This window comes from Lissotriton vulgaris, chromosome 6 (genome assembly GCF_964263255.1).
Source record: "Lissotriton vulgaris chromosome 6, aLisVul1.2, whole genome shotgun sequence".
NCBI classification, from domain to species: Eukaryota; Metazoa; Chordata; class Amphibia; order Caudata; family Salamandridae; genus Lissotriton; species Lissotriton vulgaris.
The window spans coordinates 1,450,348,087-1,450,372,687 of NC_141694.1; the positions used below are offsets into that span (position 1 = coordinate 1,450,348,087).

General features: G+C 45.1%; 1 protein-coding gene across 1 annotated transcript in view; it reads left to right on the plus strand.

Moving 5' to 3' along the window:
• The first annotated feature begins 4,998 nt into the window (after positions 1–4,998).
• IFNGR1 (interferon gamma receptor 1) overlaps positions 4,999–24,601 on the plus strand; it is a 176,070-nt gene continuing 156,467 nt past the window's right edge. The window contains exon 1 of the mRNA XM_086927580.1: positions 4,999–5,359. Within this exon, the coding sequence (XP_086783706.1) occupies positions 5,263–5,359 (97 nt within the window). The 5' untranslated portion in view covers positions 4,999–5,262. The remainder of the gene's footprint in view (positions 5,360–24,601) is intronic.

Below are 24,601 nucleotides of genomic sequence, written 5' to 3' on the forward strand. Positions count from 1 at the left end.
ACGTTTTATGAGTAGTTCAAATAAAGCACCAAGAATTGAGGTGGATCAAGGGGAAAATCTAGAAGTGTGCTTACACCAATTTCTGATGGCGTATCTGCAAACTCCAAGAGTGAACTTTTGTGGCTGGGTATTTTGTGTTACTATTTTGTGTGTTTTTTTAACTGATGAAGTTATTCATTCCCTTAAGGTTAGAAGGGATGTATGAGCCAACCGGCCACCACCATACATTGTATCTGCAGTCACCCGACGGGCCGGATGTGGCTCCTTGGTTATAAATAAAGGGTGCGGGTCGCATATGAGGCCAGCACAGATCCAGACAGCGGCTCGTATGATTGTGTCCGCGCACACACCAAACTGGGGCATACACATGTACAATCACCCTCCAAACCCCTGCACCACAGCCGGTAGTTCAGATATTCCTAGTTTTGCGCCCTGAGCTGCACCCTCAGGGCAGCACTTTCTACAATTCAAAATTACTACTTTTCAACCCTTCCTAACAATACCTGAGGAATTTAGAACTTTCCCCAAAATATTCCAAGGCTGGAATAGTAAATAAACCTCCTAAGCTCTGAGCACTAGCGCCGCCTTGATTCACTCACTTCTACTGAGGCACAGCCGGGAGCTACGATCTCTTTTGTTTTTAAAAATTGCTTGAACCTGTGTATTTTTTAAAACTGTATACTTGCCTGCTCTTGGCATAGCGATTTCCCTTTGTGGTTCTGACTACTATTGCCGCCATTTCTGCATACCGCAGGACACGCCCACCGGCGCTAGCCACGCCCCTTTTGCCAAGCCTTCTTAAGCGCTGAGCACTAGCGCCGCCTTGATTCACTCACTTTTCCTGAGGCACAGCCGAGAGCTACGATCTCTTGTGTTTTTAAACATTGCTTGAACCTGTGTATTTTTTAAAACTGTATACTTGCCTGCTCTTGGCATAGCGATTTCCCTTGGTGGTTCTGACTACTATTGCCGCCATTTCTGCATACCGCAGGACACGCCCACCGGCGCTAGCCACGCCCCTTTCGCCAAGCCTTCTTAAGCGCTGAGCACAAGCGCCGCCTTGATTCACTCACTTCTCCTGAGGCACAGCCGGGAGCTACGATCTCTTGTGTTTTTTAAAATTGCTTGAACCTGTGTATTTTTTAAAACTGAATACTTGCCTGCTCTTGGCATAGCGATTTCCCTTGATGGTTCTGACTACTATTGCCGCCATTTCCGCATACCGCAGGACACGCCCACCGGCATTAGCCACGCCCCTTTCCAACCCTCTCCCTCACTTGTATATAAGATGTGTCCCTACCGGAAGCGCAGCGGACGAGTGCAGCGGGCGCGACGATTGCGCGACGATTGCGCGCCGAAGGCGCGCCTAAGGCAAGCCTGTCTGCGCCCGTCCGCGTCCGGCCGGGGCCTGGGGCCCGTCACGCTGCCCTATTCACATCTTATGCCCCTAGGGACTTGATCGCTTTACACTCACTCTGTCCGCTGGAACCCGCCAGCTCCTTAAAACAACAACTTGGTGTTTTCCAAGCCTGTAGTGCTTTTCCAGAGCTCAGGGCCCTCCCATCCTCCCTCACCCTGAGCACACAGCCACCTCCCCTCCTTCTAAAGCCCTTCCCGCTCAGGCACCTGCTAACATGGAACTAGCAATTACATACCTCAACACCCGGTCGTTAGTCAGCCACCAACATGACATATGCCACCTTCTGGACTCAGACCGACCCGACATTCTACTCCTAACGGAGACCTGGCTGAATGAGGACTCCTCCCCTGACATCTTGGCAGCCATTCCTCTGGGGTATTACATTCTCCAAGCCAACCGACCAGCTGGTAAACCTGGAGGTGGCGTAGCCGCCATTATCAAACTCTCCATCAGGTTCACTTCCCTTTCTCTACTCACCATCCCCCAGGTCGACTGCCTGGCAATCAGATTCGAATCTTCGGTGTCCCCTCTTACCTGTGTCCTGGTATACCGCCCCCCTCAACCCATGCCCAATTTCCCCTCTCTCTTTGGCGATCTACTATCTCAGCTCACAATCAACAACTCCAAACTCCTGGTTCTAGGAGATTTCAATTACTGGCCGTCAGATGCACACGAAAGCTCCCACTCCCTGGCTTTCACTTACCTATTAAGAAGGCTCAATGGCCTTCAACACGTCCACACAGCCACTCATTCCAAAGGCCACATCCTAGATCAGGTGTGGACCTATAACCTTGAAATCATGTCGCTCACGATCATATCTTGCCACTGGTCAGACCATTTCTTAATCTCCTTTCTTCTCCTGATCCCTCCACCGCCCCCCCGTTGCAGAGGCCCTAGCCTTCTGGCCCGCAACTGGAATAAAGCAGACCTCGACCTTTTTCTAACCTCTTTAACATCTTCAGTTCCGACCAGCCCAGGCTCTATAGACTCCCAGGAAGCCGCACTTGTCAAATGGCTAGAGTCCGCCAGCGACAAGGTCGCCCCCCTTAAGTCAATTAGAACCAAGCGCCCCCACGACGCACATCGTTGGTTCTCAGATAGCCTTAAAACCTTAAAACTGGGACTTCGCCAAGCCGAGCGTCGCTGGCGCAGAAACTATGACCCCTCAGACAAATCACACTTCCTAAAACTATCCGGAGAATACAAACAGGCAATTTCAGCTGCCAAAACTGCCTACTTCTCCACAAAAATCCTCAACTCCGCGCTAAAATCTAAAGAAATCTTTGCCATTGTGGAGGAGCTTTCACACCCGGATAGGGTGACCATCAAACCCCTCCCATCTCAGGCACTCTGCGACTCCCTTAACTGTTTCTTTATAGACAAAATCAGCAAAATTAAAAACAATATTTCCTCTGGATCCCCGGCGACCTCCCTCTCAGAGGCCGCCCCCTCTTTTAACTCCCATTCCCTGACCCAGATTCCCCCTATACTTAAAGAAGACTTCCTCTCCCTACTTCACAAAGTCTCATCTGGTTCCCCCACAGACTGCTGCCCTCCTGCGATTCTCCGGGCCGCCTTTTCGGCTTGCCCCGCCCCTCCACTAGCCCTCCTGAACAACTCTCTCCTGCTCGGCGAGGTCCCCAGCCAGTTCAAGAACGCTGAAGTAGTTCCCATACTAAAAAAAAACAACGCCGACCCCGCAGTTATGGGTAATTTCCGTCCCATCTCCCTTCTCCCTTACTTGAGTAAGGTACTTGAGACACATGTGACCAGCGTCCTCAGTTCCTTTATTGAAGACTCCAACTTCCTAGACTCCCAGCAAGCCGGGTTTAGACCGGCCCATTCGACAGAGGCGGTTATCCTCTCTGTCATGGAGGAACTCCGTAGAGGCGCCGATTCCAACATTAGCCAAGCCTTGGTTCTCCTGGATCTGTCGGCGGCCTTTGACACGGTCGACCACACCATCTTGGTCGACCGTGTCAAAGAGGCGGGCATCAGTGGGACGGCCCTTAACTGGGTCCGCTCCTTCCTGGAGGACCGCCACCAATCGGTCCGACTCTCCCAGTTTTCGGCAGACAGGATGACGGTCACCTGCGGCGTCCCGCAGGGTTCGTCCCTGTCACCACTCCTTTTTAACTTGTACCTCACCCCCTTGATCCGCTCCCTCCGGGAAAGGAATGTCACTGCATTCAATTATGCAGATGACATTCAGCTTGTCTTCAATCTCGACTCCTCGGATGAAGCGGCCCAAGACTTCCAGTCCATCCTCTGCCATATCAGTAATTGGATGGGCGCTCACCATCTCAAACTTAATCCCGACAAGACGGAGCTTGTTCTTGTCGGAGGCCCATCCAATCCCTGGAATTCCACCTTTTGGCCCCTCTCCCTCGGCCCCTCCCCTCGCCCTGCTGACAAAGTGAAAAGCCTGGGGGTTTACATCTCCCATGACCTCTCAATGAAGCACCAGGTCAGTGCTACTGTGTCCTCCTGCTTTTTCCAGCTTAGGAAGATCCGGAAAATAGCCCATTTCCTGACCACTGAAGCCCTCACCTTCGTACTGCTGGCATTAGTCATCTCTCGGATCGACTATGCCAACGCCCTGTATGCTGGCATCTCACAATACCAAATCAACAGATTGCAGCTGATACAGAATCAGGCAGCCCGCCTAATTTACCACCAACCTAAACATCACCACGTCCGCCCTCCCCTCAAAGCCCTTCATTGGCTTCCTGTATCGGAGCGTTGCAAGTTCAAACTAGGCTGTTTGACTCATAAATCTTTGGCCGGCATCGGTCCCTCCTTTATCTCCTCCATTCTGCACCCTTACGCTCCCTTCAGACACCTCCGTTCCTGCCACCATGCGCTCCTCCAGACGCCTAGATTCAGGAGTAAAAAACACGGAGGTCTCAGATTCTCCTTTCTGGCCCCCTCATTCTGGAACTCTCTTCCGCTGGAACTTAGACTTTCTCCTTCCTACCCTCACTTTAGGTCTCTTCTAAAAACTCACCTCTTCCGCAGCACCTACACATAAGTTTTCCTCTCCTCCCCTTTATGCCTCTCACCGAATAAGTGAACAGCGCCAAGAAACCGTCCGGTGTATGCCGCGCTTTATAAGTAATTTTTACATTACATTACATTACATTGAATATTTGGGGGAAAGTTGCTCTTTCCCCTAATCTGGAGAACTCAGGGTCCATACATGTTTTATAGCAGTGGTATTACAGCCCAGTGGCCACTTTAAACTTAGAAGGAACGTAGTATGCTTGCATTTAGGCAATTATTTTACTTTATGCCAAGCAACACCCTCACACCCCCCCCCACTCCCCCCCCCCCTTTAGCAATCGTGTACTTTTTTCAATCCACTGAGCAAGAACGCTGAATTATATCAATATTTGGAAATGAAGAAACCTTCCATAAACATAAGCATGTAGCAGCATCGTTTTTTTTATTTTTTTATTTTATTTATTCATTTATGTATTGCATTTTTATAAAGCGCGGACTTCTCTCTACACTTCGCAGCGTGAGAACTGCATTCCTCCTCCTCCCAGTATAGGCCACGCGCTCTCCTCCCTCCCAGCACACCAGGAAGGGGGGACCCGGCTCCAGTAAATGCCCTTCCCACTGTGGGCGGCTCGTGGGCGTGTTTACCGCAGAAGGGAAGCTCCCTGGTGCGGCCTGTCAGAAACAATGCGGACCCCCTGCGTACTGCTAGGCAATCACTTGTACTGAACTCCGGGTAGGGCAGTAGCAGTGCGCGAGGACCTGGATCTGGTGTCTCCGCTCCTTTCCTAGTTGTTGAAGGATTGACGCCGCCGCGGAGCCGACATTTCCTTCCGTGGAAGATGCAGGAGGGCGCGCGGCCCAGGCTCTCTCTGTTGCTGCTGTTCTGCTGGGCGGCTTCCTGGCAGACAGGGAGGTCTGCGCCCACCCGGATCCCAGGTGAGTGCCCGCTGCGCCATACCCTGTCCCTGGAGACCCCCTGCCTCGTCTTTAACCGCTGGAGCCGCTGTCCGCACGTGAAGGGCCTTTCCCGCTGTACCTTGGGAGTTTCCATGCTTCCTGAGAGGACAATATTGCACTGTGCGAGGAAAGGCGTGTTATTATGATACTGCATACTTATTTTATGAGGTTTCCTGTTCCAAAAAGTAGGTGGAATGTAGCATTGAGGCGTTCGGGTCATAAAGGATTATTATTATTAATATTTTTAGTTGACGAGTATTCTGCGTGTAAAATTATGTTAATAGGATATTTCTATTGAAACTGATAAAAAAATAAGTAGAGGATCCGCGCAGGGAGTTAGTAGCCTGCATGGAAATTAATGAGAAAAGTCACGGTGCTTTTCGGAGCATGGTTGGCCCAGCACCTGCTGGATGTATGTGAGCAAGATGAGTTCAGACCAGCTACAAAGTCGCACGTGTTTGTCACAATACTTAGCCCATTAATTTCAATCGAGTACTGTTGGTGACAATCAATATGTGTTACAGAGGTCGAAGTAGGTCGGATAGGAGGGGCATGACGTGCATGTAATTTTCTAATTTATGAAAAAACGTTCCCGTACTATTTATGAAAAGGCAACCCGTACCGGAACTGTTAATAAATGCTTCAGCTGAAGCGCCATTCAGGGAAACTCCTGTGAAAGCAAAGGCAGACAGATAACTGAACACACCCTTCTTGCCTGCCTGAAAGAAATGCAAATAATCTGCAAAGGGTGCTTGGGAGCCAGTATTGGCTTTAATTGATGGAATCACTTGAAGCTTTGTGATGACAAGGATTTATTCTTTTGACTGGAGTGGTAGTGCAAGGGAGTTTCCAGCTGGACTGTGAAATGTGTGTTTTTAAGGGACGGTTTTATAATACAATTGCATTACATACAGTCTGGGCCTTATTAAAATCTATATTTTGGAAGAACCATTTTCTTAAACCTTTGTGCGCATTTTGTAGCAGTCTATCTTACACTGTGTTTAATGCAAGTTTAAAATAATTACTTAAATATTCAGTGCTTTCTGGCACGTGGGACCTCGTAGCACTAAGAATACGCAAGCTCTATTCTCCACTGCACCAACCAAGGTTCAAGTCTGAGGCTACACACAGACCTCTGCAGTGCATTGACTAATAGAGGGTTCATAATGTATTATAGTGCATTTCCCAATGTTTGACTTTACTTTTTAAAAATGTATTTTCCATTTAGAATGCACATTATTTTATATGTAGCTATCTTACGGTGAAAGACCCCAAAAAAGTACAGAATATTTTTTTTTTAGCCACACCTTTCACCTCGCCCCCACGCTCACTGACCCAGCCCCCCTTGCTTGCAAAATCAATTTCCAAATTATTTTTAAAGCACTTCGATCTCTGGTTACAAGTGAGTTTGAGGAGAGTATAGTAAAGACTTATGCACTATTCAGAACAGATAAACTTACTGCCACATTACTTGAATTTCAATGTTTACCTCATACCTCCACAGATTTTTCTTTTTTCCACTTATTGATTGCATTCCGGAGACAATTGCATGCCCCGGTATCCTGTGAGGTACTGATAAAAACATTTTGTAAGTTGCAACTGTAGTAGTCGCTTTAAAGATTTAAGCATTTTCAGGTCTCTGGCCTGGAAAGTGTGCTGATGAGATAATGGCATGCCTCACATTTTTAGGCAGAAGCAAGCCAGAGCTGAGCCAGGAACATGGCATGGTTTTATGAGCTGATGCACTAGCCAGACCATGGTATGATTAATCCTAAAAATCGGGCAAGTGATATGCAAATTATGACAAGAATCTTTACAATTCAAAGATATTCTGGGCTTATTGTACAAAGAGGCCGTTCTCCAACATAGGTGGCATATTGCACACCGCCTATTTGTGACCTGCCACTGGTTTTGCGATGCGAGCTATGTACTAAGTCATATCAGAAAATCTCTAGTCTGAGGGGGTTGCAGAACTAATGAACATTAATTAGGCCAGTCCCTATTTATGATTGGCTACAAAGAGATGGTGGCCTGCAAGGAACAGCAGACCACCATTCCTGTAGTCGCATGCCGAAATGGGAATCTTTTTTGTTTGTAAAGCAGCCTTTGTTCTTTAAAGTTGGTTACCACCTCCTTAGAGGAGTGCATAACTTATTATTGAGTTGCAATTGATTTCACATGCCATTGATGCATGTCTTTACGAGTCTCAATTAGGAGGGAATGGACCTTTTTATGCCTCCTAGTTGCAATATGGAGCAAGTCATTAAACCTATGTTGCCATTCAGAAAGGCTTTACCAAATCACACAATGAGTTTAGTAGATATGAAAAAATACACTGACTGGCATTTATTAAAATTCATAATTTTACGATAAAAACATTTTGTTAAGCATTCACTCTGAGTGTAATCACTAACAGGTGCTCCCAAATTCTCTAGTTAATGAAAATGAAGCAGCAGGTGGTAAAGCGGTTTGTCCAGCATAATAGAGATCGGCCCAGTGGGGGAGACCAGGTTTAAAACCATATTTCCCCTGCAATACACAGTCTACAATTCAGCTACAGCAGTTATTTCTTATCTTTTTAAAACAATCCAGCAAAGGACATGGAATAATTAAAAAAATTAATGTTTTTCTTCATAGTACAGTGTTTAATGTAAAGAAAGCAGAGCATTTGATTTGCTTGATAATAAAAATTGCCCCCCTTGACTTTTACTAAACAAAACTATTTCAGAAAAGTTTTCACCTTGAGGCTGCCATGCAATAGTTTTGCAATACAATAAGGTCACAGGTGGTGGCATAACATTAGCTAACTCTGTTTGTGAGGTCTTTTTGAACTGTAATAAGCATTAACTTTTTCAATGATTATTGATCTAAGGTAGATTTTATTCTCAAAAACGCAAAATATTATTGATTAAGGCCAACACGTGTTTCACAACATGTCGCTTCATCAGGACCGTAGCATAAGTTCTCTTATACAGATGTTAATACGGATGTTTAAGCGCAAAGTTAAGGCGCTGCAGTAATAAATAAAGTATTCTTCTTAAATTTCACACATGCTGGGGGTCCAGTGTGTGCTGATATTGTATTTCCTTTATTTTTCCCAAATGTAATATTCAACCATTTCATCAGTGTGATAGCCTATGGCTCTGTAAAGTCTGTACAGAATACTTCATTCATTACTGCATCTCTTTAACTTTGCGCTTAAACATCATCATCATTTTGAGAGGTGGCCTGGTATATGCTGTCCACTAATTAAAGTGGGCACCCTGTACCAGTCCACATGACCCATATGATGTATGAGGTCAAAGATAACCTTAAGAAAGCTACCCTAGTGGTAGATGTGGAGAGCAGACTTCAGGCCTAATTTTTTTTTTTTTTTTTTTTTTGAAAACCTTTATTTATCAAAACAAAGTACAGTGCTATTCAGCCGTACATCCCGGAGGCCAGGCAGCATTGTGACTCAATTTGAAAACATGTACAAAACAGAAATACTGGAGTAGTCAGGTTTAATTTTATGATATGAAGAAATCTAAAATAACGAGAGAAACCAACAAAGCCAAGAAAAGAGAAGAGAGGAGAGGGAGAGGAAGAGAGAAAAAGAGAGAAGAAAACAGCAAGGCTAAGGAGCATAAAAATGGTAAGGCACATGTCACGGGCGGAGGCGGGATCGATACATCATACAAGCATCAGGACACAAGACAATCATATGGACGGGGAGCAGAAAATCAGGATGAACCACGTGGAACCTAGGGAAGGGGGAGCTATGGAGAAAGGTGGATCTCCGGCTGAACCATCTCCGGGGGTACACAAATGTCTCCTCTATATGAGTTCCAGGCACTCCAGATCAATCCGCACATCTTGGGCTTACCCCGGGCCATGTAAACAGTTTTCTCCCGGAGCATGCACCAATCCATATTGGTTTTCCAAAGACTAACAGTGGGGGGGGGTCGGAGCACCCCATCTCTGGGCGATGTCCCTCTTAGCTATCATATTGCCCAGGGTGACCCATCGGGTCTGAGCCGTATCGTAGTCAGTCGGACCCCACACGTTCAACAGACAGCGCCGAGCCTCCGCATGCAGGGTCACACCAGTCACAACTCTCATTATCGCTCCCAATACGAAGCAATGACGTGACACTCCCAGATTATATGCATAAAGGTGGCTGTTGCGCCACATCCTCTCCTGCAAAGGCAATCCTGGGAGAGTCCCATGTGAATTAGTCTGGGGCCTGTGACATAGATCCTGTGGAGCACCTTCAACTGGATTCAGGCCTAATCTTGAAGGAATGTAAAGCAGTTTGTTTTACCAGAATATCACCTCCTGAATGACTAAATGAAGGAGAACTTTTGGTAGTGGTAGTGCACTGCGTTTATGTAAACAAAGTTAATATAGTCTCCTGTGCTCCTGGGAATCACTCCCCACTCAGGAATGTAGTTCAAAGTATACTGAAGGTGGCAGCCTCAAGAATCCTTGGTCTGTCTCCCTGGGCACCAGGTGGAATGCCGAGCTCCCAGCTAAGTTCAAAATAAATGTTACTTCACTCCTTTATGCTTGAGTTTGTAAGTTTCTCATTTATTAATACACGATGTTGTATTCACATCAAGTAGTCATGTTTCATTACTTCATGATCCATAATGCATCATTCTTTCTTTTATACAACGTGAATTTCACTACAATTGTTCCCTTCCCAATGCATTTCGGCGTGGTACGCCTTCGTCAGGGGACATATCTGTGAAAGAAATGACGTTTGTTCAAATATCTAAGAAACCTTTTGAAGGTGCCTCCAGAATCTGGGTGTTCTACTTCGCATAGTGTGCTAATGGTTATTCATTACAACGAATGGTGTTAATCTCAATGGTGGAGGCACCTTCAAAAGGTTTCTTAGGTATTTGAACAAACGTAATTTCTTTCACAGATATTTCCCCTGACGAAGGTGTACCACGCCGAAATGCATTGGGAAAGGAACAATTGTAGTGAAATTCCTGTTGTATAAAAAAGAATGATGCATTATGGATCATGAAGTAATGACACATGACTACTTGATGTGAATACAACATTGTGTATCAATAAATGAGAAACTTACAAACTCAAGCATAAAGGAGTAAAGTGTAACATTTATTTTGAACTTAGCTGGGTGCTCAGCATTCCACCTGGTGCCCAGGGAGACAAACCAAGGATTCTTGGGGCTGCAACCTACAGTATAAATGAAGGAGAACCACACAGAAGTTATATAAAAATATGTATTTATTAATGTAACACTCTCTACTATCCTCTAAGCGAGGATTGAACACAAAGCGCACAATAAGAAATTCAATAGAACAGTTGTAAGTAGCACAATACACAGTGGGCTCCAGGGGGAGACCAAACCTTATACTAAAATAGTGGTATAACAGTCACGACTGAGATCAAGACAAGGTCTGGAGCATGTAGAATCGCGGGGAGCCCAAGGAACCACCCAAGGTGAGTAGACCGGGACCCCACGGAGGCCGGATGCAGTGTGGGAACACGACCGCGGGCTCTGTACGATTCTATGGGGAGTCGCGGTTATACTTTTAAAGTTTAAGGACCCTTCTAGGAGGACTTCGAGCCAACCCTTTGGAACTTAAGAGTTTGAAGAGCCTCCCCACCCGTGGATACAGTAGTACCAGAGTAACCTATCCCAGGGGAGCCGGGTGCATAGGTCTGAAGTGGCGTCAGAAACTCTTGTCGTTATCAATGGAAGGCTGTGAAGAAGTACTTCTGCCGTGAAGGTGAAAAGGGTCCAGTGAAATCCAAGCCTGGATTCTGGAAGGAAGGAACCCGAAAGCAGAGGGGACAGTCTGGGTCACTTCAGAGTGACCATGGGCTCAGCAGACGATTGCCCACCGATGTCTGGTGCTTCAGGTGCCAAGAAGGGATGCTTGACTCTGCAGCCACGAGGGCCAGGAGACGTCGCAGACGACCAGGAGCCAGAGGTGAGCGGTCCCATGAAGGATGTCAAGTGCATAGGAGTCGGTGTCCGGCGGGAGCACCAACAAGCCTTGGCAAAAGCAACCCATGCAGGAAGGTCAAGCAGGTTACGGTGTAAACCAGCAAGGTCCAGGAGACTCTCCAAGCAATTGGGAGTCAGGGCACGTCTGAAGCAACTGGGGAAGCCCAACAGAAATCAAGATGACCCTCAGGACGTATGACCAGGAGTCGAGAGGGAACCTCTAGCAAATTTGCAAAGTACCAGCCCACGGAGCACTCGGTGCGAGGAGGCCAGAGTTCTTTAGTGCAAATACTGCTCAGGGTCAGAACCACATGGAGTCCAATGCACAAGCTTGGGAATCGCCAATAAGCATATGCACTTGCAAATGGACACTGCACAGGGGTTCGGGTTATGCAGTCCCCATGAGGGATTCTGGCCTCAAACTCCGTGAGAGGGCAGATTAACCTCAGGGACCTTCGGAAACCCACCTCCTGTGTTGCTGAAATCTTCAGAGTCCGCAGGAGCTCAGGAGCAGCAGACCGGTCAGTTGCATTACAGTGCCTGCAGTTGTAGGGGAGTTACTCCTTCACTTCAAGGGAGATTCTTCAGTTGTTTTAAGTGCACCACAGGCCCTGCACGGAGCCTGTATGGAGCAAAGGCACAAACTAAGCTTTGGACTGAAAGAGGGACGAAGTTGAGCCCAGTCGAGGTCCAGCGAAGTCCAGAGTGTCCAGACAGTGGACGATCAGTGCTTTCTTCTTGTAGAATCTTGTCCACGTTAAATCTAAAGTCTTACAGCCAGGTAAGCCCTTTTGTACCACTCGGAGAGGGTTGGACAGATTCGGGGGACCCTCCTAGGGGAGGGGCAGGACATAGGGGTGGCTACAATCATGTCCTTTGTCCAGTTTTGCGCCAGAGCAGGAGCCAATGGCTCCCAAAACCAAATGTGGCCCAAGTGCAGACTATCAGGCACTTTGGAAGTACACCCACCCAGCCCCAATACACTAAACCCTGTCTGGGAGGTGGTCAAACCTCCCTGTGACAGGATGTATTGTGCTGCCTTCCTCTTCTCGAGCTTGGCTCAGCAGCAGGAGGGCAGAAATGTGTCTCTGGTCGCAGCATCCATTTTTTGCTGTCCTCGGCGAGCATGCTGTTAGTGGAAGGCCTTTAGAGAGAAACAACACTTAGATCCCAAGCATATTCACAAAATGTTAAGCCGTCTCTAAATAGGTCTGCTATTCTTTCCGTAGTCCATGCCTGCTATAATCGCCTGTGCCATTGTGTGAGGTATGTGACCTCTGATTTTTTTCCAAGCAGCCGCTATCGCCAGCTTGGCAGCTCCCAAGCCTAGCCACATTAGAGCCTTATTACTTTTAGCATGGTACTGCAGTACTTCAATCTCGAAGCCCAAGGAGAATACACCCTGGAGTATCTGGAATGGGGTAGCCCAGGATCTCTAATCTAATCCACGGCAAAATTTCTACCCACAAAGTCCTGATGGTAGGGCAGTCCCACCAGATATGTCGGAAATCTCCCAACAAACCATATCCCCTCTAACAGAGATTTGACGTCTCTAGAAAGATTTTGTTCATCGGGTAGAGGTACCAGTCATATAGTATTTTGTAACGAGCCTCCTGCATACCCAGAGAGTGATTACATTTAGCGATCTCGTTCTACAACTTCCTCCAGTCCCCTTCTGACACTTCTCTTCCCAGAACGTTTACCCAGAGGGCTATGTGTCTTGCCTGAGGAGAATGCTGGGTTGTGAGGAGGAGGTTATATAGGAATGTGTTAGTACCCCTAGACGTCCCCACTGTTCTTACAAATTGCTTGATAGGAGTTAAGCTCCTCGTCGCTGCCTCCCTAATATCATGTGTCAAAGCCAATGTTTCAATTATAAGAAATGGAAAAGTTCTGCGGCCGGGAGAGTGGAATTCCATCTACAATTTTCGAACGTCAGGATAACCCAAATGTGGAATAGATCTGCTAGCGTGAAACAACCTCCCTCCCGCCAAGCGTTGAATGGGCCGGGCTCCATGACTGGTAGGAATGCCGGATTGAAGTGAATAGGAGTGTGTGGGGAGGAGGAAGGTCATCCATCCGGTAAACATCCATTTGTACGCGGTCATTACACTGCATACCATTACTACGCAATCGTTACAATGCATGAACTGTAATAACGCATAGCCTTTACTACGCATGTTATTACTTTGCATGCGCTGTTAAAATGCATGCGTTGTAATGCGTGTATGGCTGACGGTAGTCAGGGTATGGATTGGCGAGCTGTGAGTTAGAAGGAGGCAGCGATGACAAGGAGGCAGCAATGACGAGAAGGCAGCAATGACGGCACACACCCAGAATTGCAGTGACTAGGAGGCCAGCAAGACTGTGTGGTGGAAGGCGACCTGGTGACCACAGCATCGAAGCAGGGGCACGAGGGGTTCCGGGCACCCCTGCACTCATCTCAGCACCCTCGTAATTCAGAGGCTTTTGTGGGCAGTAATGCGTGTATGGCTGATGGCAGTCAGGGTATGGAATGGCGAGCTGTGGGAGTTACGAGGAGGAAGCGATGACGAGGAGGCAGCAATGACGGCACACACCCGGAATTGCAGTGACGAGGAGGTCCGCAAGATGGCGTGGTGGAAGTAGACCTGGTGACCAAAGAATCGAAGCAGGGGCATGAGGGGCTCCGGGCAGCCCCGCACTTCTCTCAGCACTCTCGTAATTCAGAGGCTTTTTAGAGGAACTTCTGCTGTCCTTTCATTGACAACGCTTGCAGCCGAGGACAAGGGACGTGCACCGGGGGAGGAAGAAGTAGGAGGAGGACTGTTTATTAAGGTTCAGGGTAGTGTGGTGGTAGTGTATTAGGGTTTAGGGTAGTGTCAGGGTGTCGTGTAGGGGGAAGTGTTTTAGGGTTTAGGGTAATGTCAGGGGGAAGTGTTTGTGTGTAGGGACAGGACTGGGGCACAGGGTAGGGTCGTGCTGGGGGTAGTGTTTCAGGGATTAGAGTAGTGATGGGAAGTTTGTGTTTGTGTAGGGCAGTGTATTTGCATTTAGTATTTAGCGTAGTGTTGGGGTGTTTATTGTTTGAAACATATTTTATTACGTTTCTAAGTGTTGGGGTGTTTATAAAAGAAAAAAATGGATGTTAAATAATGTGGTGTATTAAATTTCATACCGGAGTATTAATTTTTAAAATATATTTTAAGTTACACCCCACCCCCCACCCAAAACCACTATTTGCCTGGCATCCCGTCCCAGGGGGTAGGTTACTTTTAATAAAAAATATTCAAAATGGTCCATGTATGGGAAGTAGTGGTGTGCCAAGTAATCTGCGCTGTAAAAGTAAGTTCTTATCTTATTAATGCATTTGCAAAGTAATGGTATGCGCAGTAAAAATATGCGTAGTAATGGCATTTGCGATGTAAAAACTTTGCACTAAAAGCATGCGTACTAATGGCATGCTAAGTATCGTCATGGATTCCATCCATCCGTCCCTCTTGTTTACTCTATCCCAAGTGTTGAGCGTAGTCTTCATGGGGGTGCACAGATTGGCATTGATGGGGTAATGATCTTTCGGTTTCCATCAAACAGCTCATATACCTCATCCTACTTCACCCGGTCCGTATGTAACCAGTGTTTATCTGATTCCCGCAGAGAACAGTCGGCAATGACCCTCAACTGTGCTGCCTCATAATAGAGGTGAAAGTCTGGTAATGCCAGTTCCCCTTCCCTCTTTGGGCGTTGTAGTGATCTCTGTGGAAGTCGCACCCTCCTACCTTTCCAAAGAAATCTGAGACTTGGAGACACAATGATTGAGACACAATCTTGATTGACCTCTCTAGGCAGGGCCTGAAACAAGTATAAGAACATTAAATTAGTACTTTTATTTATTTGGCAGCCAAAGTGGCATCAGATATCTTGGATCAGCACATAAAGCAAATGGCGCCTGCATAATTTTCCTGGTTTTACTGCTTTAGTGAACAAGTATATTGTTTATCCCTTCAGCTTTACAGTAATGCAAACATATCTTTAAGACAAGACGTTTTGGCTTTACCAATGCTTGTTGAAAATATCTGAAGTTCTGCAGCCTAAACACAGTAAGATGCTTCCAATATTACATTGAAAGAAATTATCTTTAATTTTAGTTCAACAGTTCTTCCTTGTAGGTTGGTGCACTTAGAACAGGTATATTAACCATTTTTACTTTTAATGTGTAATGAAAATATTGCTCTTACTGGCGGAAATATTTACTATTGGCTTTGAATTACTATAACATGAAGACCAAGTTTAAACACACCAGAATGACTGGGGGATGAAAAAGGGAAAGAATAGAAAGAAAAAGCTTTGGAAAAGTACTACCCCACCAGCACGGGTAGACAAAGCCTTTCTTAGGAATCACTCGACACAGCAGGATACTGCTGAATACTACTGCAATTATATGCATCTCTTCCACAAAACTAATATTATTTACTCAATTGATTCATAAGGCAGCGGTGCCAAAATTCTCATTGGCTTGTTGTAGAGTTCTTTGAACACCACTCCTTTTTGAGGTGGGGATTGTATAGTTTATTTCCAAAGATTTGTGATAAAAATGTCTACACAGAAAAATAAAATTTGGCTTAAAATTCTGTTCAAGCTCTTCAGATACTCCAGAGTAAACTGTTTTGGGATTGGGTAAAGTGTTTAAAGCTTATTTCATTACTAGGCATCTTCTTTCCAGGCAGGTAGAGGGGGCTGGCTCCGAATTCCTGATTTGTGCCATTACATCGTATATTAGAATCCGCCGTTTGATCCTGGGCAACTTCTCGCCTGTCCTGGAGGCATCTTTAGCAAGTCAGCGTGTGCTCCCAGACTCGGTTTTAGAATGGCACCAGCTGGTGCTTTAGAAGGTAAAACAATGGTGTGAAAACACGGGTGCCTATGGAGTGTGAAGCACATCAAAGAACAAGGAGGGGTCTGTTGTGCTCCCGAGATGTACTGTAGTGCCAGTACCATTGCCCCTGCAACTCTCTCCTTCTCCTTTTTTGCAAAGCGCTATATGTGACAGCGCCTCTTCTTTCTTCCAAGGCGCTGTATGTTGCAGCATCTCTCTCGCTCCTCCGCTCTCCTTCCCTCTGCCTCTCTCCTCCTCTCACCTTCCTTTTGAAGCGCTGTATTTGGCTACATCTCCATCTCTCTTCACGTCTTTCTCTCCTCGTCCTTCCACTTTACTCCCTCCACCTTTCTGCCTCTTCTTAATTTCGAGGCGCTGTCTGTGCCGGCACCCCTCTTCTCTCCTTCCTTCCTCCCCTCTCTTTCCTGCTCTCGCCTTCCTTCTGAGGCGCTGTATGTGTCTAACTGTTGACATTGTGTGCACGTTTGCCGTAGAGCCCTTCTACGACCTCCTGATGGATGATAATCAAATCCCACTCCCGACCGCCATAACTTTGTATTAATGTAATTGTTTGTATTTATTTTGCATGTGAGTGTGATACATGTATTTGTGTGATGCATGTATTTTTGGTATAAAATGTTTTTTTGTTTTTATTATCTGTGTAAAAATCTTAGTAATTATTACATTTTTGTTTTATCTAATTTTGCATTTTTTATTCCATAGTGGGATGTGGGTTTATAGGGGAATTGGTTGGGAAGTTATTTAATTGCCTCAAATTGTAAAGCGCTCTGATATCCTTCGGGGTCAAGTTCGCGCTATATAAAACTTTATAAATAAACAAATAAAATAAAATTAGACCAGTGACCCCACGATTCTCGCTTCTGAAGGGTGCAATCATATCTTCCACACCAGATACTGGTGTGGAGGTATGATTTCAAGGTGTTTGACACCAAACACAGTATGTTTCTATGCAGCTGATTTCGAGATTGCATTTACCGCGAGGTTATAATGCACCTCTACCTATACGTCCAGCTTGAGAGAAGGGTCTCCAAAGGCTGCAGAGAGTCTCTGCTCATGCCGGGGCACCCTCTCACATAAAACCCAGCACCCTGCCTTCAGGATTGTTAAGGCCTGCTTTAGGGGTGACTTATACTTTTTAAGTGTAGTGACTAGTAGATATAGTGAACCTATATCTAAACTAAGTGGTGCAAGCACCATCTTACACAGGCTGTACTAGCAGACCTAGAGTCCCATTTTGCCTGGCCTCTCATGGGTGGCATAATACATGCTTCAGCCCATGGGAGGCCTCTAGGGGAACCTATGCCCTGGGTACACAGTACATGGTGTACCTTTCTAATTTCCCCGTCAAACAAAATCCATACATTATTTAACTTTGATACACTGCGAGCGATAAAGAAGTGAAACCTCAGCTCAGTTACCAATTTGGCTTTAAGTTGATTTTTTTTTTTTGTGCCAATGCTCCTTATTAACCTGTTTAAGATCATGTTTTTTTATTAGTCCAAGCATTTAGAGGGTTCTGAGCCCTGGAGCAGACGCCTTTCACATTAAAATAATTTCCACATGTTTAACCTGTATATTTTAATCTGCAAAAACACGTTGACAAGACCTTGGTGTTTTTGTTCTGTGTGCATAAATGATTTTGAAGCATAAACGTTCATGCGTACCTTCTCCATTTTATAAGGATATAGATCGCACCTTGTGTAATTGTCAGCGAGAAACGAGGAAGCACAGTTGAAATTTCACAATGCTTCCTCCTCACGCGCCACATACTTTACTGGGAGATTAAGGGCAGATCTTCTCGTTGCTGTGAGTCATTGCTGCCAGGCAGGGCATGCTCTTTCACACGTTTATTGTATACGAGGAAAAGCGCTGCATGTTGTGGAATAAAAACTCATCTCCACCTAGTATTCTTATAAATGATCATTTATGTTTACCTGTAGGTTGATTTGTTATAAAGAATGGGGAGGGGACACTACTTTGTTTTAAATGTGGGTTGTGTGGGGTGGAGCAAGCGGACCCAAAGAAGGTTCTGTCTTCTTGGGACTCCTGCTTCCGCGCTGCTCTGTTGCTCGATTTTTGAGTTCTGATGAGGTCAAGTGGTCCTCAGTCCTGTGAATGAGGGTGCAAGTGTACAGAGAGGCTGGCATGCCGTTGATTCCTCAGAGAGACCTCTCAACTGTCCTGTGGTGAGATCCACTCTCCCTCCATAATACTTTTGCATAGGCATTTGGGCAGTAGAACGTGGCACAGGAGGTGGTTGCCCCATGGCGCTAACTTTCGATCATCTGGAGTTAGCACCGGTTTATAACATAGTACTTGGACTGCATCCTGACTTATGAGCCCCAGAAGCACAACAAGGGGGTGGAAAAGCACTGTGAGTGGCTCTGGACACAGGTCTACAAGTGAGGCCGTCTGGATCATTGACCCCGCTCCTGCTACTCGAAGTACGCAATGATTTTTCCTCTCTAAGCTTCCCCCTCAAAGATGGATCGCACTAGCTAGTAAATTGGAAGTACCTTGACACGTAGTGGACCAATTGTAAATTGGCTCATAAAAGGAGGGAAACTTTTTTTTTCTTCTCCTCCAGGTTCTCAACAGAAATGTCAAAGTTGAAACAGTGTCCCATTGTGGCATAAGAGCGCATGGAACAAAGCGAATGGATGCGAGACAATACGTAACAGGGGTTTTACCCCAGAGTGTTGGGACTTGCAATGGAGGTGAATGAAAGTTCACCTATGCCAGTTTTGGAGAATGTTGCAGGCTCTGATGAAGATAATGGACATTTGGTGGAGAAAACGCAAAGCCTTTAGCCTGCCACTTTAAAGAAATATAGAAATGGTAACACAGGAAGCACGGGGATGCTGTCTTAGACTCCACAGAGATCCGACCATATCGAAAGCAGTGTTGTTGGCAGAGACTGTGGTGTTTGATGATCATAGTCTGCTTTTATTTCCTGACATGAGCTCTGTCTCCCTGGCTGGGAAGCGAGCACGTATGACGTGCAGAAGGCTGAAGCTTCAAGTCTTGTTCCCTGTTCAGTTCGGGTTGACCTACATGGGCAAGAAATATGTGTTCTTCCAAAGGGAAGTGGCTTAGGCATTTCTGGAAAGGCTGAATGAAGATCTTAGAATGCAATCTTGTTCTAGAAACCCTGCTGACAGTCAATAGGCTTTAAAAGGGCGATTAGTATTGATAAGAGCACACATTTCTGTACGCCCCAAGGAACCAGACTTATGACTTTTTGCCTCCGGCATAGACTACTACTACTTGTTGATATACACATTACATGTGACCCTACAGGATTTGATCATTTTTTGTTTCTCAAGTAGGCCTAATTTTGTGTTGATAAAATACAAACACAATTATATTTTTGCCCCATTGCTCATGTTTTTAGAGGTAGGTGAGCCAACCGATTAAAAAGGAGAGTCAAGTAGGTAGGTGTCTGTTGTGATGTTTGCTGCATGAAAATCATTCTGCAAACATCTTGAAAAAATACGGTAAAGCTTTTTAAAAATTCATAAAAGTGTATTTTTTTTTAACATGCACAAGTTTTTCCTTCACCCTGATGACAGTGACACTAGTAAAAGTTAGTTGTCACGTGTACCCTGTATGTGATCTAGAATAAACTCTCTCGCCATCGCTCTTCCCCGAGTGAGCATTTGCTCTAAGCATTGGTTTGGAGATATGTATATATCTGTGTCTAACTTGATGCACAAAGAATTAATGCTAAAGCATTAACCTTTGATGCAAAACAGGATAAATGAATAGCCATCCAAGGGAAGGTGAGAGAGAGAGAGAGAGAGAGAGAGAGAGAGAGAGAGAGAGAGAGAGAGAGAGAATATATAATAAATAAATCTGAGGGCAAATGTCACAAAAAAGGAGAGATGTACCTTGTGGTTCACCTTCCCGAGCCTGATTCGGCCTGTGTAGTACGTTTTTGTTGGTTTTTAAAAAAAAGGGGAGGGGGGTCATGCGCTTCCCCTCCCCATTTAATCTTCATTGTCCCATTCCTTTCTGTTTCAACAATACTCTAGCGGAGCATCTTCTTTGTGCTACCATATAGAAACAGGTATTGGCAAAGCCAATAGGTCTCACCTTCAAGACCTATTGGCTTTCTCAGTGTTTTGTGGCCATGCAGTGCAGCGCCGCTGACAGTGGGTTGTAATGCTACCCCGAGCGATTTCCTGTGGTTGCACTTGTTGTAGGCATACTCCCAACACCTTTTGTGTGACTGCCCCAAGTTGTCTTGGGCCCAGACCTGGGCCCCTTGCTCCCTGTGCCACTGGTACCAAACTACACCTGACTGAAAAGCCCCAATCAGGGCGAAACATTCTTGGGTTGCTTGTGTTCCAGTTCAGAGAGGACTTGGCTTAGCACTTCGGGTTGGACTCCTCCTATTGGAGCAGAGTCAAGACTAATTTGCATATAGCTAGTCTGAAGAGGCTTGGTGAGCCAAAGAACGATGGGTTGGAATGCTACTCTGAGTGATCACCAGTGGTTGGACTTACTTCAAGCATCTTCCTATCACCTTTTGTGTTCATGTACAGCATGTACAGCATCCCCAATGTAAAAAAAGTTTGTTTGTTTTTGAGGTGTGGGTGTGGGAAATAACACAGTGTGCGTGGGTGGGGGAAGGAATGCACTGGCGGTTGGGGAGGGGAAGCAACGGATGACAGAAGGAGGGCGCTCGTCAGGGAAGCAGTACAGCAGTGGAGTGCTGTTAGCAGCATGGGGGCAGGATTGGAAAGGAGAAGCAAAGGACACATGATCAATTAATTTGTGTAAAATAGTGAGCTTCACTTACTGGAGAATAAATTGCTTTTCCTTCTGCATTAATATAACATGTTTTGATAGAACTCTGCGGCCTGCTCGAGCCATAAGGCATGTATCTTAATATATTGTAGTGGTTGTTTTACAAAGAACAGTATATTTTAGTACAATTTTAGCAACGTATTTTATTTACGTGTGCATTTGGTATATGCAATCATTTTAATTAATTATGCATGATAAATAAACTTAATGGGCGAGAGAGAAATGTGTAGCGGTCAGGGGAGAAGGAAACGGGCGAGAAAGCCCCAGGGAGTGGGATGGCACGAGAACGCGCACAATGTGGATGGGTATGTAGAGAAGCACATGAGTGACTGACAGCAGAAGGGGCGAAGAGAAATGCAAGAGGGAGACAGCTGGAAAACATATGCTCTTCCAAGGAATGCTTTACCCAAAAGAAAAAAGTAGTGCTCAAAAAGCAAGCAGTGGGAACATAAAAGTCAGCCAATCAAACTAGATGGTAAAGAGGCTGTGCTCCATGGGAGGGGCAAACATAAAATAGACAAGATTGGACACAAATAAGAAGCATGTAAATGACATTGACAACTAAGCCAACCCGTGGTAAGCGACCGGTGAGCTTTAAGCTGCTGTGATCTGTGCAGGTAACATCGGTGGGACAGGGTGGGATTTTGAGGGACGATGGCGAGGGAAAATTAAATAAATACATATTTATTCCTCCGCATCATCCCCTCCAAATAATCCCCCACTCCCCCATGCGGCCTCACCGCTGTTACCTGTATGGACCGCTGCTGGCTCCAAGCTCCAGAATGTTCTTAGTCAGCCTACAATACATCTCGAAACAGCTAGCAAATGCTGTCCGGTAGGCTTCACCCAAAAATAATTAAATCGGAAATACTCCACAAAACACCAGAAACTTCAATATGTGAACACTTGTGAGATAAATAAAACCATTGTGCCACAAGCACAAATAATTACCCTGTGCAACATTTAGTCTATTATGAGTAACAAATTGATTGACCTAAGTAGCAGCCTGAACAAAGCAGCACATTTTCTAAGTTCAACTGTTGTGTGTAGGTAACTTTTGACTGCTTTGACTGCATCTAACCTTTCCAACTAAACTTTCTATGACCCAACTAAAATACTTCTCAGTAATAGCAACACCATTTCTTGCTGTCTGTGAAACTCCTCATACGGCGCTGCCTTCACATTATAAAAGTAAATCCTTGGGCGAGAAATGCAGAATCGGAGTAATGAAGATTGCCGCTAAGTAACCTAGACATTATCTGTGTTATAGTCTTTTGTGTTTGTTCTAAAACTAACTACACACAGAGGTGTATTTTCGACTTTGACCTCCAAATTGGAAACAAGACTTATGTAAGAGATTTAAAAACACATTTGTGCATACATGACTGTGATACACAGATGCTGCAATACTATCAGGATTTGAGGAGAACCGGGGCATGTTAGGATTTTTTTTTTATTTAAAACTAGCGAAAACCTGTCTTTAATGTTCTTTTGTGCGGCATGTTACGTTGGTGATTCTGGACTAGTGTCAAGAGAATGTTTTTAAATAGAAATTTCAAGACCAGCAACAAATGTAACCCTAAAAGTTAAAATGTTTATGTCTGGTATAGGGAACTTGCGCTCTCTTGTCCTGCCTAAAGTATTGACAGCAAGGGGATGTCCTGAAAGTAGCTGTGAGCGGGATAATTGTTTTGGGTTTCTTACTGTGTTCAATTATGTATGGCTGCAGAGATTTTTTTTTTTTTTTTGCTGACCTAGTCCTTGTACAATAAGTTTTTGAGGAGTGCTAATCTTCTACACTCTGATGCTTCGTAATAATTTAATAGAATCAAGACTGTGAAGGAAAGTTTTAATTGTTGAAACACCATTGTAGAACTGTAAGGCCATAATGTAAGTATTAATCCGAGGTTAACCCCACAATACCAGCAAGTGTGTGTCAGTCATGCAGTGAACATTTACTTAATTAAAATACAAGAAGAGTGGAGCTTGGTGTACCAAACCGTGAATGTAAAAAATATATTTTTTGTTGTTGGGAAAGCAACCTGACCATTGTAGTGTGTAGCTTGTAAACATGTTAGTGAATAATTTTAATTGTTTAAAATATGTTAAACTGTATTTCTGTCCTCGCATTGAGCATTTGCGCAAGCGGTATGTGAAATCGTGTAATGGCTGTCGGGAATTGGGTTGACATTGTGAAACATTTCCACCTTGTGAAACAGCTGCATCAGCTGTGTCATGAGCCTGATTTACTTCTTGGTATGGTAAAATAAGTTGTACCCTTAATGCCTGCCTTCAACCTGTAATTACTTGTGTAGTGCTTTGAACATAACATAACATAGATTAAGGTTAGGGAGACCTGTCTGGATTAGGCATGAAGCTGCTGGAGCAAGATGATGGGAAGACACTCAAGGATTCTTTTGCAATTCAAGAGTAAACATTATATTGATTACCTGATATGATTTGGCGGAATGGAGTTTCGCGTCAGCAGAATTTATAAGTCATTAAATAATGCCAGTTACACATTTGAATATTGTGAAAACTGTGTGATAGTTGTAATTGGATCGCTTTCCTCCTGTACTTCCTCTTCTGGCCAATTATGCTTTTAGAGCATGTAGATCAATAGCCATGCAGGTGGGCAAGCAGCAGCAGCAAGCCAGCAGACATGAGGGGCAGATAAGACTCTGAAAGAAGCTACTGCTCCGGGTCAGACTGGCAGACGTGATCAAATACGCATTAGCAAAGCCAGTATGTCTGGATGTACTGTGCTAATGTACGCCGCATAAGAATATCAGCGCGAAACACTTGAGGAAAAAGGCGGTAGTAGCTGACTGAAGAGGGTGATGGTTATTAAGTAGTCCCTCATGTCACAACATCAAGAAACCTGGGTTCATCCTCTGTGCTGCTGCCCTGTTATAGATCGGCAAAGGAGACTCCTGGTTAAACCGGTCTTTTTGGCCAAGGCGTATGCAGCTGCGCACAGGGCATCCTTAATTTGCTTTAGTAGCAGGTCAGCTGGGGTGTTGGGGAGATGCGCTCAACATGTGGACATTTCAAAACGCCAGCTCTTTCAGCTAAATGTTACAGGTCCCCACCTGTTACAAAGGCAGACTTTAAATGCATCATTTGCCTTGCACCCATGCAATGGCTAGGCAACCTCCAGGTCCAGGACAGCAAGTTGTTTGTCCCCCGATTAGCCAAAGCGTTCTTAATAGTTTTAATTGCATACAGGATGACTTTTATAGGCTTTTATAGTACGTTCGTTGGATTTTAGTTTGTTCTTTTTATTTATGGAGGTATACTATTCGGAAGAGGTTAGCAGCTAAACTACAAACAATTATTATTATATGTGTTATTAGTCTATTTAATGCACATATGCACTTTAGGTGCTAAGCAAATGCAGGTAATTTAAGTATGTTTAATGCTAAGAATGGAGTGTATGTTTACCTCGCTTACTTTTGCAGACTGAATCTATTCCCAGATGAGGGAAGCGTCTAGTGGGTAAGTAAGAGGGTAGTTTGTGCGGTAGCCCAAGAAAGCGCATCACACCTTTTATTCCTCAGAAAAC